This window comes from Hydractinia symbiolongicarpus, chromosome 2 (assembly GCF_029227915.1).
Source record: "Hydractinia symbiolongicarpus strain clone_291-10 chromosome 2, HSymV2.1, whole genome shotgun sequence".
NCBI classification, from domain to species: Eukaryota; Metazoa; Cnidaria; class Hydrozoa; order Anthoathecata; family Hydractiniidae; genus Hydractinia; species Hydractinia symbiolongicarpus.
The window spans coordinates 30,064,724-30,082,465 of NC_079876.1; the positions used below are offsets into that span (position 1 = coordinate 30,064,724).

At 33.5% G+C, this 17,742-nt stretch overlaps 1 protein-coding gene across 2 annotated transcripts; it reads right to left on the reverse strand.

Annotated features, from left to right (window-relative positions):
* Positions 1 to 2,963: 2,963 nt before the first annotated feature.
* Positions 2,964 to 16,588, reverse strand: LOC130630580 (afadin- and alpha-actinin-binding protein A-like). Of its 2 annotated transcripts, none has more exons than XM_057444124.1 (16): positions 16,427 to 16,588; positions 11,888 to 12,095; positions 11,130 to 11,296; positions 10,964 to 11,021; positions 10,563 to 10,778; positions 10,382 to 10,485; positions 9,794 to 9,848; positions 9,409 to 9,498; positions 8,955 to 9,009; positions 8,605 to 8,679; positions 7,723 to 7,850; positions 6,243 to 6,290; positions 5,375 to 5,500; positions 5,017 to 5,107; positions 4,325 to 4,511; positions 2,964 to 3,842 (listed from the first exon to the last, which is right to left on the reverse strand). In XM_057444124.1, the coding sequence occupies exons 2-16, from the start codon at positions 12,092 to 12,094 to the stop codon at positions 3,671 to 3,673; spliced, it is 1,779 nt and encodes a 592-aa protein (XP_057300107.1). In that variant the 5' UTR covers position 12,095; positions 16,427 to 16,588; the 3' UTR covers positions 2,964 to 3,670. The 2 variants fall into 2 exon arrangements, with proteins under 2 accessions (XP_057300107.1, XP_057300108.1); XM_057444125.1 differs by lacking the exon at positions 16,427 to 16,588 and adding an exon at positions 15,114 to 15,156.
* Positions 16,589 to 17,742: the final 1,154 nt, after the last annotated feature.

A 17,742-nucleotide genomic window follows, 5' to 3' on the forward strand; every position in this document is an offset into this window, starting at 1 on the left:
CGAGAAATAATATTCGGTAAAACCCATGCTGAAATTGGTGTGATCAGTCGGTTGATTTCTCATGATTAAAAATAGTTAATAATATATTGATTAAAAACATCAAAATTTTGGTCATTAATGTCATTTCCCTATTTTGAAAATAGGGAAATAATTTTTTATTATCAACCTGAAATCTCAGCCAGATATCGTTATAAAACATATTTTTATAACACAAAAAGCGTAATTTGACATACTTCTGTAACCTCGACCGCAGCAGGGCATCTTGTAAGTATTTATCTTCTGAAAAGATTCAAGATGTCCTGGGAGCGAGGTTCATACTTTAAATTTAAAGTTTTTGCAAATTATAGAGTAGAGAAATGTGATAATTTATGTATATTTGTTTTAGGTATACGTGAATTGCGGACACGAAAGACAATCTGAACCTGTGCATATATTACCACGATGTAAATCTATTTATTGCACAAGTCAAATGCCTCGCTACTGTTCAGGGTGTTTCCAATCGGAATCTTCGCAAACCCTGGGGAGGAGGTGTATCCTAACGTATAGTGATCAGAAAATCGTATTTTGAATATGTAAAAGTAGCTATTTATTTGAGAGGCCAGAAGTGTTGAAATATTTCAATCTGATGAAATTTTACACAAAGAACTGAATAAAGTTGGCGCCAGTGTTCATTATGAGCAAATAAAGAAGACGATTACCGGATAGATCAAAGATCGTTCCTCGTAGCAAAAAATTCGACGCAAAAATATTGGTTTTATATGCCAGACAACAGGACTTCCTCAATAAAAATAACTTATGTTCCTCTTGTTCAGAGATTTATTTCAGCAGGTCAACTTAGCTTTCGTTTAAATCGATCATTTCAGTCAGTGTGACCACGTGGAAGTAACCAGAATCAGCATTGCGACCTCCGAATCACAAGATGCAATGATGGCGGTACATAAACAGTAAAAGAGTTTTTGTTGAGTTTTGGTCAAACATAATATTTTTTTTAAAAATGAGGATATACGTTTATTTTTGTTTTTCATGCCTGTGTTAACCATCTTCATCTTTTGTGTTCCTGAAGAACGGCTGTGTTTTATTTACTTTTCCAACAGTAGCTTTTTTATGATCCTGTGAAAAACTTTTTGACTTCCATTTTACCGCTCTTTCAAAATCTAGGGATCATTGTTGCGATTGTTGATTGAATGGAAAACATGTTTTTTCCTCTCATTTCTGAAAAAGTAAAGTAGTGCTAGTCCCTCTGTGGTATTGTCATCTCTCTCTCTCTTAAATACCATTTTTTGCCATTTTTCTTATTTAAAGAATGTAAGTATATGATAATACAGGATTTTCCGATTCGGATAATTCGGGAAACAAAGTTGATTTTCGAATTCTGCATTGCAAACCCTTGAATATATTTCCCGCTGCTTGTAAACCCCGACAATAATAATAATCTCGACAAGTGCTCGCTCAAAACAAATGGCACCGACAAACCACAACTTGACACGTTAATGAGCACTATCATGTCTTCATTGTTTGTTTTCGTGATTTGTTGTTTAAGTGATGCTATCGAAATGTTTAAGTATCATTAAATCTTCTTATGCATCCGACAAAAGGCTTCGTGTGATTGACGTCGTAAGATTGTTAATGAATTCGCATGAGATTTATAAAGTTATTTTATACACTTTTTCTTGTACAAAAAAAGTAAATCGGCGACTTCATGGATATTTCAAAGTGCCCGGCGATGTCAAAAGTATTTCCCAAAACATCGGAAAAAGTATGTTTTATAAAGACACAATGCAATATTGTTATCAGTAAAAATTTTTCTTCCAACACACGAGAGTTGGTGATTATTGATCAAATTTATCCCCAAATTTTCAACTTGCGCTCTAATTAAAACGCTTTAAATCAGAACAATAAAGCAACCTCGTTCACAGGACCTATTTTTGCTTTTCGATATTAAAGATGGCGCCAAGGTGTGAGCGCATAAGGTGTGAATTACACTAACAACACTCAAATTCACTCCAAGTATTATGCAACAGAATACCTTTTTGTCCCAAATACCTTTTTGTCCCAGAGTATATCAGAAGACAAGATGCCCTGGAGAAGACATTGTGAGTTAACCCCTGAGAAGTCCGCGGCTTTATTTTTGAAAGCTCGGATACGAAACAGCTTGTTTTGCAAGATGTCTTGCCGACAAGGTAAAGAACACACACAGAAGGCACTAAAAGACGAGGTTGGAGACGAAAATAAATATCACACACATTTCGTTTGAACGAAGCAGCACGAATTTTAATTGTACATACATGCAAAAATTTGACATCCTGTCAAATTTTATGACCTCTGGGTACTTCTCTTAGATAAAAAAAACCCAAATCGCAATGGACTGTCTTCTCGAGTATTTTGATAAGAATATCATTACCTTGTTCCCTGGACCTGTTGTTTCTTTTTGCATATCGAACGGTGGAGACGAATACGTCAGACCTATAAATAAGCGCAGCGAAGGAGAGACAAAAAGCCCTGGGAATAAGGTTGGATATCATAGTTATACAACAATGGGACAAAATTGAGTCTAAAATTTTATTGACTGTGGGAGGGGGCCAGGTTTTACAGCAAATGTTAGGAAATTACGTTATTTTGTTACATTCAAAATTTCAAGAAATCAAGACAAAAATCCCAGGGTTGAGGTTTTGCCCTATGTGCTGTAAGTACTCAAAAAACCGATTCGCTTTTCTACTTTTATGAATTCTGACCCTTTAATAATCAGCCCAACAAATAAATAGCCAAATATGATTTTTATCATTGCCGTCGATGAAAGCTGTCGGAACGCAGCCTATAATAACCTCGATTGCTTATACCGTCACCGCTCCAAATTTGAAAGTGACCAGGTCCATAGGCAAGATACTTATCTTCATATTGGACAGTTTTCACCCGAACTGATTTAGCAGATTGAAAAAATATTATTAAGCATGAAACCAAAACTCTTTACGATTTTATATTTACATTTCTTCAACATCTACAAACGAAACTTAAAACATATATACTAAGTCAGCCCTTCCGCTAAGTAGTACTAAGTTGTGAAGTTGTACTAAGTTGTGCTAAAAATATTTCTATACCAATGCTTCTTAAATCAAAGAAATCAGTCAGTTCTCATTTCTGAAAAAGATATTATTGTGATGGTACGGAAAACACAACAAATCTTAAGCAGATACAGTTAAATAAGAAAAAGTATGACGATGCTGAAAGCCTCCAATTGCTCAGGTAATATCATTGTATAAAGACATCCTTACAAAACTGATTATATAAATTCCCTCTTGTGCGGAGACATGTTTCTTAAAGAAAACATGGCCACACTTACTAAATATTTTTTTACAGCATAAGTTAACTATTTAACTAAACTAAAAATTACGGTGTTTATAAATTACAGATTTTATAATACGTTATTGCTAACACCAAATCCTGCGAAAATTGTCTGCGGTCCAGACAGTAAAATGTTGTCGTCACAATAAGTGGAATTTCTGGGATCGAGCAGCAATAAAAAAAGGAGTAATATTTTTGTGCACTTCTTCATATTGCTATTTCTTAATTTACTTTGTATTGTTATATATATTCCATTCCATTCTTATATTCACTTCTAGGATGGAGTGTGAAGTCACCATCTCCCAGATGAAAATGAATGAATGTCCAATTCTTAAATGGAAGAATCGAGACTTCTCCTTCGCTCCTCCTCAACGCTTTTGTTGTGTCTCTCTTCTACAGCTTTACGTATATTATCTGCATGTTCCTGTAATTTACGCGATGAAGGAGAATTTTTTTCATCTACTTTATCTGATTGGACGAAAGAACCATCGAATGACGATGACCTGGCAAGTAATGAGAAAATCTTGTAAATAAAACGCCAAACGGAGAAAATCTTGTAAATAAAGCGCCAAGCAGAGTAAATCTTGCAAATAAAACGCTAAGTGGAGAAAATATTGTAAGTAAGCGCCAAGTGGGGAAAATCTTGTAAATAAGCGCCAAGCAAGTAGAGAAAATCTTGTACATAAAGCGCCAAGTAGAGAAAATTCCTGATTATTTAGGCTAGACTCTACAACGGAGGGTCAACATTTCAACGAATTTGACAACAAATGCTTTAAAAATGACGATGGACTTAACAAACTTTACCTAACCAAACCCGCGTAAAAAAACCTGCGTAAAAAAACAGCGAAAACACCCGCGTGAATAAACCTGGGTAAATAAACTAACGTAAACACACCCGCGTAAACAAACCAGCGTAAACACACTCACGTAAAAAAACTCGCGCGAACAAACTCGCATAAATGCATCTAACAAAGAATCTCCGTACCTGTTCGTCGTTCTTGCTATACCACTATCATATGTTAGCGACATAACTTTGTATAAATCGGCTGTCGACGGTGTTTTCATTTTACTAGTACTTGAGCGAGGTGCCGGACTAAAAGTCGGAGTGACCGTATGGAAGTTACTGGATTGATGTCCACCACTGGAGTCACGGGGATGGTGATGATGAGAAGCTAAACAAAAACACAGTTTTATGTGTTTACTGTCCATTTTTAGTGAAATCTAAATTTGAAGAAGCTAGCAGACGTCAAGAGCTTACTATCTATCCACTTGTTTTTATTACGCAGTATTGACTTTACTTTATTTAAAAAAGTTTTCGAGAGGCCCGTAAAATTCGTAAAATTAATGCCGGTTGACTAACTGTTTTTTGGGAAGTAGCTTAGTAACTAAGAATATTAAAATAGAATTTTAAAAAACTTCTTGCTACTGTGACGTCTGCTCTAAATATCCCAATGAATAAATTTTTAAAAATTTTAGGAGATAGATTACTGAAAATGCTTAACATCCGTTAAGCTTTCCGCTAAACTTTTTATGGTTTACTTGGCGAGTTGCTTGTTTTTCTTAATGCAAAAAATGAGCAAAAAGATTTTCATTCGTTGAAGAAAAATATTTTGTGTAGAAAACGTATGCGGTGACTAAAACTTTTTAAAATTACAAAGATAATTTTCCTAAACGCACATCTGCTATGCAATCTCTTATCTTTCTTCAAGACAGGTGTTGATAAACAGTGCATGAAAAATTCCACTCGTTCTTTTTCGAATTCTTCTTTCTAAAAGATCATGAACAGAGAAAGAGATAATTAAAACAAAACAAAAACATTGATTAAAGAACTTAAGTGAACGCATCTAAAATCGCTATGGCAACCAAGTTTTACCGACGTAGTTGGCAACACTTTTAAAACTGTTGCTAAGCACACGCCATCTTAATTTTGCTTTCTACGTGCACAAGAGATGACAATCTAAACTCTAGTGCTCGAAACCACATCCACTTTGCACAAAATCTGAACCATAATATTTTCGTGCAAAAGCACACTAACCTCTTTTGACATTTTTAGAACAAATTCAGTGAACTGTTTTCTTTCTTCGTTGAATTTTTTTTGTTCTTCTCTAAAAAGTTTTTCGCGCTGTTCTTGTGATCTGTGTTCTTCTTCATCTCCGAACGTCTAAAATAAAATCACAGTTTTTTTTAAAGAAAGTAGTAGGTAGTTGTTGTCGTCTTTTATACCTGTAGTATTATATCTCAGTTTAAATTTGGTAGCAAAGAAAAATATGGTTTGTGAAGTCCCTTAATATACAAAGCGGAAATAAAAAATGCAGTTCAAAGTGAATAATCAGCCACAGAAAGCCCATGCGCGTATTAAAAATGAATCATTACCTTGTGAGCCCATTTATTTTACCTTCGTAAATGAAGCCAAGGTGTGAACTCACAAAATGTGCAAATAGAGACGGAGTTTTTAGTTCTTTCGTACCATAAGCTTTTTAAACCCCAATTTAGCGTTTGTTATCACAAAATCAAGCAATGCAGGACTTGTAGGCTTTTAAAGATTGCAGAAAAAGGATGACGTAATTCGTCAAATTAGAATTCTTTTCGCCAAATTTCGTGACATTAAGATATGGAGACGTCGGCTTCGGTAGAAATTTTTCACTTTTGAAGCAAATATGGCACTTTATCAATTTCTTCTTGTGTACTATTACCAAAGGCCGTACGGTTTCGAATTTTAATTAATGATGAAGATTGCGAAGCTTAATTAGGGGTTTGTTACCCAAATTAGACTAGACTTTTCTGATAATTACGAACAGTATATCAAATTAACAGTTTGCTTACTTAGCAGTTTTTTTCTATTATAATTAGAAATTAGTGTGTCGACTGAAGATGAGCTATACGATATCATAGAAGTTACATACCGTTAACAATTTCTCAAAAGCTTCAATAGAATAACCATCTTTCATACTCTGTAAAAAAACAAAAAAAACATAAAACATAAAAAATAGGGAAAAAGGACCCTCATTCTGTTGTTGTTGTTGTTGTTGACTTTTGCTTAGAAGTTGCGAGGCAACAAAGATAAATCGAAACTCAACTGTATTTCTAAAAATCTGTGCGATGCCACATTTTCTGACACGCGGAAATGCTTGTTACTCCAAGTAATGGTAGTAAAATTTTAAGTTCTTTTTTGTTCCTGTATAATTTGCTCCAGATTTCACGTGTGTGAAACATGTCAACTTCTTTATATGTACAAATCTAATTAGAAAATACCCAACCTACTTTCATGCTTGTAATGCATGTAATACCCAATCTAATTTTTTGCTTGTACTACCCAGTCTACTTTCTTGCTTGTAATATCCAGTCTACTTTCTTGCTTGTAATATCCAGTCTACTTTCTTGCTTGTAATACCCAATCTACTTTCATGCTTGTAATACCCAGTCTACTTTCTGGCTTGTAATACCCAGTCTACTTTCTTGCTTGTAATACCCAATCTACTTTCTTGCTTGTAATACCTAATCTACTTTCATGCTTGTAATACCCTGTCTACTTTCTTGCTTGTAATACCCAGTCTACTTTCTTGCATTTAAAATTGTACCTAATTGTCCGGCCTGACTACGTCTACACATTTATGAAACATATTACTTGCCTCAAATCTCGTCATATATTACTCAGTGTTAATTCATGCAGACATCCTACCTGCTCAATATTGATTCATGCAGACACCCTACCTATTCATTGTTGATTCATGCAGACATCCTACTTACTCAGTGTTAATTCATGCAGACATCCTACCTACTTAGTGTTGATTCATGCAGACAACCTACCTGCTCAATATTGATTCATGCAGACATCCTACCTGCTCAATATTGATTCATGCAGACACCCTACCTATTCATTGTTGATTCATGCAGACATCCTACTTACTCAGTGTTGATTCATGCAGACATCCTACCTACTTAGTGTTAATTCATGCAGACATCCTACCTACTTAGTGTTGATTCATGCAGACAACCTACCTGCTCAATATTGATTCATGCAGACATCCTACTTACTCAGTGTTGATTCATGCAGACATCCTACTTACTCAGTGTTGATTCATGCAGACATCCTACCTACTCAATATTGATTCATGCAGACAACCTACTTACTCAGTGTTAATTCATGCAGACAACCTACCTACTCAGTGTTGATTCATGCAGACACCCTACCTATTCAGTGTTAATTCATGCAGACATCCTACCTACTCAGTGTTGATTCATGCAGACATCCTACCTCCTCAGTGTTAATTCATGCAGACATCCTACTTACTCAGTGTTGATTCATGCAGACATCCTACTTACTCAGTGTTGATTCATGCAGACATCCTACCTATTCAGTGTTAATTCATGCAGATAACCTACCTGTATAATTTTTTCTTGACCTTTTATAACAGTTTTACACTGGTTGAGTTTAGTGACCAGTTCTTCATTGTTTTGTTTCAATGTGAAGGAATCCTCATCTGAAGCTTTAATCGGTGTGGACATCGAACCTTAGAAAAGAGGAGAAGGTTTAAAAGAAAAATACTTAATCGAGAAAAGTTACGAGAATTCCCTGGGACAAAAACTTACAAGTAATGATTTTTATTAATATGGTCATAATTTATAAACAAATTGATTTAGGAGGGTACAACAAATCGACATAATATTCTTCTTTCCATCTTTACTACCTTCAATATTCATGTAAGCACAACAGGGATTGTTGTTTTTAACTAATATTAAGAAATAAAGAAGAAGCAAAAATTACGAAAATGACATTTTTTTGTAAGGTCTCAGGCGCTTTACATTAGTTGGGAAGAATCATTTCTTGAACATGATAGTTTAGTACAGAAGAAGTAGTTACGTACATCTAGGTCCGAAAATGTTAATTACCGTAATTAACTGTAATTATCAGCTCGTTTCTGATTGGTTAATTTTTATGAATTTTAATCCTCTGCAATTACATAAATACATGCACAACATCATTTTACTTTGCCCGTTGATGGGAGAAGGATCTCCCGAAACGTCGCCTACTAAACTATCATGTTCAAGAAATGATTTCTAACAGTAATACTCTAATCTTACTCAAAATGGACGATTTTAAATGATACTAAAAAGCCTAAAAAGTTGCGCTTTTTATAGGTTTATTTGAAAAGGTTTAAAAGGTTTAAATGAAACACCAGATGATAGAAAGTGTACCAACAGATGCAATGTCAAAGTCTAACAGTTGATGCTATCAACTTAACATATAATTCGAAATCTACCCACCTGATTTTGTAAACTGCTTGGAATCAATTTTCTCTTTTAAAGTCATTACCAATGATTTCAATTTTGTTTCAACATCTTAAAATCATAAAAAACTGATCAATAAACAATACAGTTAGGCAAAGTTCCCACAAAACAGAATTATGTGAACTTCGAGTTAAGGTTTCTTATTTACACAACATAGAATAACCTAATAAATTTTTTTATAACAATAGCCATATTCTGTGTAATTTTGCTTCGTTTTTTGTTTACATTTAATTTTACGACAATGATTTAAAAGCCTCAGTGACAAATCTCAAATCTCTCTGGTTGGCTAACAACTTAGTTTAGACTGTTATACAATAGTATCTTACCATCTTTCACAATGTGAAATGGCATTTGATATTGTCTTGTATCTTCATCCACTATCTAGAAGTAGACATACATATTCATTATCTTTTTGCTTAATTCAACTTGATCCTTATTTCATTTTAAAAGACTCTTTAGAATTGAAACTCATAACACATTAAAAGTATATATTAATTTGCTTTTAGTTACCGTATAACTTCCCATACTTCTGCATTTATTTTTTGAAACAAATCTAAAAAACCTCCCCTGCTCTTATTAACCCTTCCCCTTGCACATGTTACCCGAAAATTAATAATAAAATCCATTACGCAATCTCATTGACCGCAGACAATAATTGCCTGGCTTTGTTATTTTGTAAATAAGTTGGCAAAACAATTTCTTTTGCCATTACTTGTAGAACATTAAACATAATTGAATCTTTTTTTATATTTATATATTTTTTACATTGTGTTTTCCTACCTCCGATGTAATGGACGAATCAACTGACATCAGCATATTTTGCAGTTCAACTAACATTTCTCTCATAGAAAGATTTTCTGTTAAAAGTCCCTAATATAAAAAATATTTCAAAACTTGGATTGTGGAATTTCTAACAACCTGCTACACACAGTATATATGTCATCAGTTTTTTCAGATTCACTGACTTCACAATTCTTTGTATTTTTAATAAACTTACCCAATTTGCAGCGTTTCAATGGATAGGAGAAAGGAAATTTTTCCTTTTAGAAGTAGTTTGGCAGAAGTCGTTATATTTTGGTTCAAAGTTCAAGTAATATTTTGTTATATCAGATAAATAATATACTATATACTCAAAGATAGAAAAATAATGAGAATTATGTGTTACCTTTTCTTTTTCTTCATAATTTGATATTAACAGTTTGTACATTTCTTCTTCATTTCTAAGAAATAATAAGTAAAGTATTTTAACTATGAAATATTCTTCACCAGACAAGTCATTATGTTTTAATTAACTATTTTTGACATTAATTTTCACGTTTTTAATTAATTTGGTCAAATGTGAAAAACTTAATACTGTAAAATACTATTTGTAAAAATTAAAATCAATGAAAACAATCATCAAAAGTCTAAATTGGTGCATGACTAAGGGTGCAATTTTATATTTCTTAAATTATAACAAAAAATATAATTGAAAACTGTATTGAAGAAAGATCTTTCCTTTTAAAACATTTAATAACATTTTTACATCAAATTGTACTAAACATGCAAAATTTTCCACCAATAATAACCAAAAAAACTAATGCTAGCAGAATGCTATTTATTTTGAACCACCTAAGGTAAATCATCCAAAAACAGAAAAACACTCCCTTCCCCTGTTTTTTTTCTGACAGAGCCTCAGTATGTGCAACAAAGCGTTCAAAACATGCATAATTTAATGTTTTAGAGTAATGCCAATGAAATATGGAGAACATACTTTTTACCAGCAGTTTTCCAAGTGCTTCTTTTACCATCTACTCGTTGCAATGAATTTAAAATATCTATTCCAATTTTTCTGTCTTGACTTTTATCGTTGAGTGCCTAAGATAAGAATCAATTTTGACAAGGTATTAAAAAATGTTTTGAAAGTAGGTTAATAACTAAAAACATTTGTATACTTGATGAACTTTTTCTTTCAGACGTGTCATTTCTTTTTCAGTTCGCTTTGATTCGTGATAAAATTGTTTTTTCAGATGGTCAACATCACTTTTCATTTTGCGTTTCTCTTCACGTTCACTTTTTAATTCCTGTTGCAGTATTCGACATTTTTCAATTTGATCTTTCTCGCGACATAACAATAAAGCTGCTTCCCTTTTAAGATTTTCTAAGTCTTGCTATAAAATCAAAGTTTGAAATAAACAAAACATCTAATAACAACACTACAAATTGTTATCCTAGATGGTTTACCTAGGCTAATGTCAGTTAACTTCACAGGTAAAACTGTTAACCCAAGCTAATCTCTTCAGTTCTAATGACCACAAGCTTTTATGTATATTTTGAAAAAAAACTTTTTGCTCACCTTTAGTCTCACTTGATTTTGCACCAAATACTCATTATCATTTTCAGACCTTATTTGTCTAAAAAAAAATAAAAAAAACATTTTTTCCAAGCATAACCATTGCAACTGCAACAAAAAAATAATGGTCACATTGTCACATTAGAAACAGTAAGTTATTTATCTTTACCTTTCTTCTAGGTCATCTTTTGCTTTTGCTTGATGATGTTGTCGCTTTAATAGTTCATATGTACAGTTCACTAGTCTTGTAATGTCAAAGTTTTCATTTTTATCTTTGTGAAATTTGGATGTATGAGTCTTTGTAAATAATGGCGTGAAGCCCAGAACACACAGTTCCTGTAATAAGGACAAACATAGAAAAAAAATAAGGTCCATGTGTCAACAAATCTTAAAATTTTTGAAACATTTAAAAACAATTTTTTTCGGAAAAGTTCTATATGGTTCTAAGTTAAATTTTGGTTAGTCTTTAATTCTTCAATTGCTAAATATTTTGCAGCATAATTTAGCAGCAAAAGGACCGTGATGCCCATCCACTAGTAGACTTTAAACTGGAAAAAGAGTTATCCGCATCATTTACATTTTAGAATTTAAGATATTGTTAAAACTACACGTTTTTATCATTTCCTCCAATTAGCGCTCAAATTAACGTCGATCTCTGAAAAGGCCCCTTGGAGAAAAATTATTTTATTATGAAGGGCCTCTAATTAGTGATCCCTCTAATAAAGCGCCACACCTAGAAAAGCTGAACTTCTTATAAAAATATTACAAAGCCGAACAGAAGGATAGTTATACAATACACAATATGTTTTTCAGTGAATACCCCGAAAACAACTTTGATTGCTTTGGTTGAATTTAACATTGACACAAACCATATTAACTTGGTCATGTTTGCATTTTCCTTGCTAACAGTAACTGCTTGATCATTACCTGATTTAAGAAATGCAGTCGGTCTTGCAGATTTTCAGGTGAACAAAAAACGTCTTGCTGTAGATGATCAATTTGTGCAGGTGATTTTTCCAACGAACCATTTAGTAAGTCGTCATGATGTCTTATTGGACTAATGTATTGACTGGAAGATTTAGTTGTGTAGCGTTCAAGAAAATCTGACATGTCCCAACCATTTTCTGCCATCATTCTATAGATATTACAAAAATTCAATTTTCTTATTAAAGCTTACCCCCTGTGAAAAATAAGGTTAATGTTAATTGTTTAACATTAGTATACTAAATACAAAAATTCAGTTTAGTGTTATTAATTTGAACTTACTATTCAGAAATCATCCTTTTTTAATCTTTTTTTTAAACACCTTTGTTTTAAAATTTTCTTCATGAAGAAATTTGAGTATGTCCCTATATCGCTTTAGCATGATAATAATTTACCACATAAAAGGGGAACATTGTAGGATTTCAATTTAACATTATTAGGTGCTTTAATAAGGCTATCCATATTTAAAAGTTTATTCATCAGGCCTTGCCATGAGTCGCGATCAATTGCTCGCGCTCGCGTAGTGCTCGCGTAAATGCTTGTTACCCGAGCATTCTATTGCTCGCGTAAATATTAACATTTCGAGATAATTGTAAACGTTTTTCTTAAGAATTGATTGGTCTGTTAAGTGAAATTCCTGCAGGAACGCTCAACCTGAAACTGAAAAGATATTTGGTGTGATTATTTTCCACCCATCGTGCAAAAGTTCATTCACCATTTTGTAAAACGCTTGCGATACGGGCATTAAGGTTAATCTTTGTTGCGCATTCATTTTGCAGTAGCAAAGTGGGGGACGTTTTAAATCGTGAACCCCTAACACGATGATCGAGCGTCTACTGGTATAGCGACTCTCTCAAGCTTAACTTCCTTTTCTACATGTCCGAAATAGTATGCATGACTATACTGTCGTTTTCATAAATTTATTGTTTATTTTTCAGCAAATAGGAAAAAATATGCTTCGTTTTCAAATTAAAAAAAATCTTTATCTGCATGGTTTAAATAAAACTTCCAAATTCATTTAGAAAGTTCAGGTATACGTCAGGTACATAAAATTGACACAGAAAAAAAATTATACCGCACATGGGTTTCGTTTTTAAAATTGTTTGAAAACAGTTGCGGCATAAAGAAAATAATTCATTAAATTTGGACCTGCTATGGTTTCCAAATGTTTCGTCAAATGTAGAAATTATCTACTATTAAATCCATGATAAATTGTCTGTTCCACCTGTAAGTGCAGTTTTGCAGACTTGCGTCATCCATGCTCGGTCGGCGCTCACCTCCGCATTAGTTAAGAACCGCATGGCTGGATTTCTTGTGAAGACCTGGTTAGCAACGACGAAGGGGCCAGGCAAAAGAGATTTATGTCTACGTAGTTCTTTTAACTAAGTCAGGAGTCGGTGAATTAGCTAGGATGGACAGGTTGGCTATGAATAGGCTTGCTCGTGGATTTCAAGGACCAGGACTATTCAATAGTTCTGAGATGTAAAAGTGTCCAACCAAGACGGAAATCTATCGGACGTTTTAACCGACGAAAGTTCTAAACGAGCCACGGACATGTCCGACCAAACTGGAAATGTGGCAGGCATTTTAATCACACGCCTGAAACGATATAGGTGTGTGCCAAGGCGCACGCCTCTCCTGAAAAAGATGCCCTGAGAGACTAAATGTAAAGTTTTTTTAGCAAGAAATATGGCGAGCAAAATTGCTCGCGTGGACACTCTGACTCGAGCAATAAATTGCTTGGAAGGTTATTTGCTCATGGCAAGGCCTGATTCATTCATCTGCCGCTGTGTTATGAGATTGATATTATTTCTTGGATAATATTCTTCTAATCGTTGAAAAAAATACTCATTGTTTCTAATCTTTTTTCATTGTTGCTTACACAACACGAACAGCAAAATCCAAACAGAATATAAAGATGATTGCCATCAGATGTGTATAAAGGTTGCACCCCTGCTTGACCCTGCAGTACAGTCTGAATGTAATCTACTGGTACACGCTAATATTACACCTTTGCGTGGAGGACGGCAGTCGTTTGTCTTTTGTTATAATTAAATCCTGTAAGGGTTTTGCGAGTTTATATTTGCGTGTTAAAAAACAATGCGCTCGCAAAGAAATATCGGAGCAATTATATTTCTTGTAATAGCAAGATGCATTGTGTAAATGTATTGATAAGCAATTCCCTTAAGGTTTAGCATGAAGTAATTAAATAATAAAAATCTTTTGCGAAGTTTTATAATACATTGCGCAAGAATCTATTGTTGATTTAATTACTTAAAAAGATTCCAGCGCGTTTAATTTAAAAAACATATGAGAAGCATTGTTCACAACTATAAAATGACTCGCGAGTTTTTTTATTAAAAGAATACAGCTACGATTTATATTTGCAAAACAAATGGTGTATATTCTGAAATAAATACAATATCTACATTTCTAGATGAAAACATTTCCTTCTTAACAAACAACGTCAAATAATCCTTCCGCTTACTTACTTTTTTTATTGAAACAAATAAAAACATTTCTATCGCTGCTATTCGTTTTAAAATGCAATCTAAAAAAAAACATTTCTATCGCCGTTCTTCTTTTTTAAACTTTTAAAACGCGATCTAAAAAATTTTTTCTATCGCTGCTTTTCATTTATAAACTTTTAAAATGCGATCTAAAAAATCTTTTCTATCACCACTTTTCATTTATAAACTTTTAAAATGTGATCTTAAAAAATCTTTTCTATCGCCGCTTTTCGTTTTTAAACTTTTAAAATGCGATTTAAAAAAACATTTCTATCGCCGCTTTTCGTTTTTAAACTTTTAAAATGCAATCTAAACTTTCATTTTTAATCACTGCAATTAAAATTTTCAAAAGAGTTCGCACAAAATAGATTGCTAAAATTGATCTTGCAACCTATTGTGATTAAACAATCGATCGCGTGGGGTCATTGTTTATCAGCGAGGCAATTATTTTCTTAAAAAAAGCTATCGCAATGTTATTGTTCTGTGTAACTATTCATGCGAGTTTCGCGTCAGCGGTAGATTATATTCAGACTGTACTGTATACCTGATAATAATAAACAAAGGTTATTACAAAAAGTTTCATGATGTGGATGGCATAAAAACCATCAAGGAGTTTATGCTATCAAAGAAAACAGCTGTCAGACACAGGCATGGAATACCTTACTATTGTTGTGTGTATTTCAAGAAGCCCAGATTAGTTTACTACAAGACCTCAAAAAAACCTAAACAATATAAAAAAATTTAAAAACAAATTTTGAAGCTACACTTTCTCTGTGGCACTACAATTAAGGAGCTAGTTGGTCCATGGGTATTCACAGGTTTTTATGTCATGGGAAATCTTGGATGTGATTTACCCATGGAAATAATAAATATTACAGGGTAGGGTATGTCAGCTGCTGCATCAACCTTGGCAGTACACTTGGTTTGTCAACTGGCCAGAACAAGTACCCACTTGTGCGAAAGAAACAGAAAAATGTCTATTTAGAGATGGCAGGTTTTTACTGAAAACAATAAATAACAATTTGGTTTTTGCACAGCATCACTATTTTATGTGTATATCTAGTTTTTTATATATCATTCTGTATTTGTTATTCATTTTTTGCTTGGCATAAAAAATTACCTTGCATATCTCTATTTTTTGTTTTGTCAATTTTTTATTTTTCACAGTGCAATGACAACAAATATAAAGGCCTGGAAATAAAGTTGGTGAACTAGGACGAGAACAGAGAGGGGAAATACCCGAGCAATTGTAAGGGACAATGAAGTAAAATCCTGACACTCCAATTCATTTTTATTATGAATTTAGACAGGAAAGTACGGTAAGAAACTCTAATTTTTTTCAACATCCACTGCATCCTGTATTTCTTTTTGAAGCTACAAAATGGCAATAAACAAACTATATTCATATATGGATGGCCTAAACCAGATAGTCATTCTGAGTCCAGATAGAAAAGCTGTAACAAAAAATGATTTAGTTGTGAGCAGTCTTTTCCTTTGCATATTTGTGCTTATGCAAGAACATACTGTAAAGTGTGGCAATTGCAATCAGGTTATCAAGTTTTTAATGTTTCCAATAAGTGGCATCTACCATTTTTCGCTTGTGAACATAGGGAATACTGTCCCTTGCTCTGCAACCTTTTAAATATTTATTTTAATACAGAAAATGAGTAAACAACCTTTAACTGTGAAGAGTTAGGTGTAGCTATATGAATATAAACATGACCCTTTAGCTGAATATCATTGGGTAGGCAGGGTTTTTTTAAAAATCAGCAGCTAGCTACATAGCTGGGAACGAATGTAAATGTTCTAGGTAGCTGCTCTTCTAGCTAGTTTTCAATAAAATGTCTTCTTAGCAGCTAGCTAAGCGAGCGAGGGGTAGCTAACAAAAAGACGTCGATGTTCTTTCTATTTAGCTAGCTAATAAAAACGTTGCTCTGGTATGAGCACTGGTTAGTTAAGTGCAGCTACGTACCTCCACTTTGCCCTCGAACAGGCAAAGTTTACATGTCCAGGATGTCAGCAGGATTTTGTTCAAAAGAAATGTTTGTGTCAAGCACAGTGTGCCGCCATATTTTTGGAATGCCTTGATAAGTCATTAAGCATGCGAAGGACTTTCTACCAAACAAGAAAATAACCGAGATAAAATTCTCTGTTTGTTTCCACTTTCACCCTCCCCAGCAGAGGTTTTAATGAAGCTTGTAGACTACCCTCAAATGCCCGCCCGTTATGATAGCGACATGTTTACTCCTTCTAGACGGAAATATTTAGTACAAAAAGCTGCGAGGGTATAATGCTCTGGGTTATTCCAGTTTAAAAAATCGTGCCTAAGACAAACAAATAATTTGATTAGAAGAAAAAAGTTTAACATATGAGACACACATGCAGAGTACCAATTAGTATTAGTAGAACTGCAAACTGTCACACTCCGTATAACATACTTCGCATATGAAGCATGTCACACTTCGTATGTCACACTCCGTATAGAATAGCAAATTCTACATAACATATTCTTGGTATCTCACAATCTCACAATTTTCGCGAAACCCAAATTTTTGTTTTTGGCAGCCGATATTTAGTTTTTTTTTCTATGGCCAAATTAATTGTTCCTTAAATTTAATTTTTTCTTTCGCCAAATTAAATACACGTCAAAATATTCAATCTTTACAGAATTCCAAAAGCGAAAAATATATTCATTATTATTATTCACACAAAAAACTTTAGCAAAGGAAAATCTTTCGCAAATTAATAAATGTCACAAAATATTAAATTATTGTTAAGCGCGCAAATTATTTTTACTTGTTTTAATCAAATGCTTCGATAGACACACATTACCTAAACCAGTATTAAGCCTTATTCAGGGAGGGAGGATATTGCACCAGGTTTAAAACGTGACTGGATCCGGACACACAAGTGGTCACCCAACCAACACGGGGGAGAGAGTTAAAACATTTAATTTAATTAAACAAACAAACATCGAGTTGACATACTTAAGCTAATTAATCAGTTGATTAAAATTTGCATTGTCGCACCCTCAAAGCAAGGTTCTGTTACCACGGAGATTATAATAACAACTGAGATTGATCACATTCTTGACCTGCATGTCTCTAAGATTGAAAGGACTCTAAAGCACAATCATTTTCGTGTTCATGTGGATACACCTTTTTAATATACCACCGTTTTTTTCCCAATTTTTTTTGAAAATTTGATGTGATATATCAAGAATATATGAAACCCTCACTTTAAACTTGATAAATTGTGAATTTTTTAGATTCACACAGCAGAGAAATA

Coding starts and splice junctions, on each gene's coding strand:
- LOC130630580 (XM_057444124.1), bottom strand. CDS start 12,094: ATGATGGCAGAAAATGGTTGGGACATGTCAGATTTTCTTGAACGCTAC. Junction 4,512..5,016: donor TAAGAGATTGCATAGCAGAT/GTGCGTTTAGGA, acceptor GTTTTTGTTTAG/CTTCTCATCATCACCATCCC. Junction 3,843..4,324: donor ATAGCAAGAACGACGAACAG/GTACGGAGATTC, acceptor ATTACTTGCCAG/GTCATCGTCATTCGATGGTT.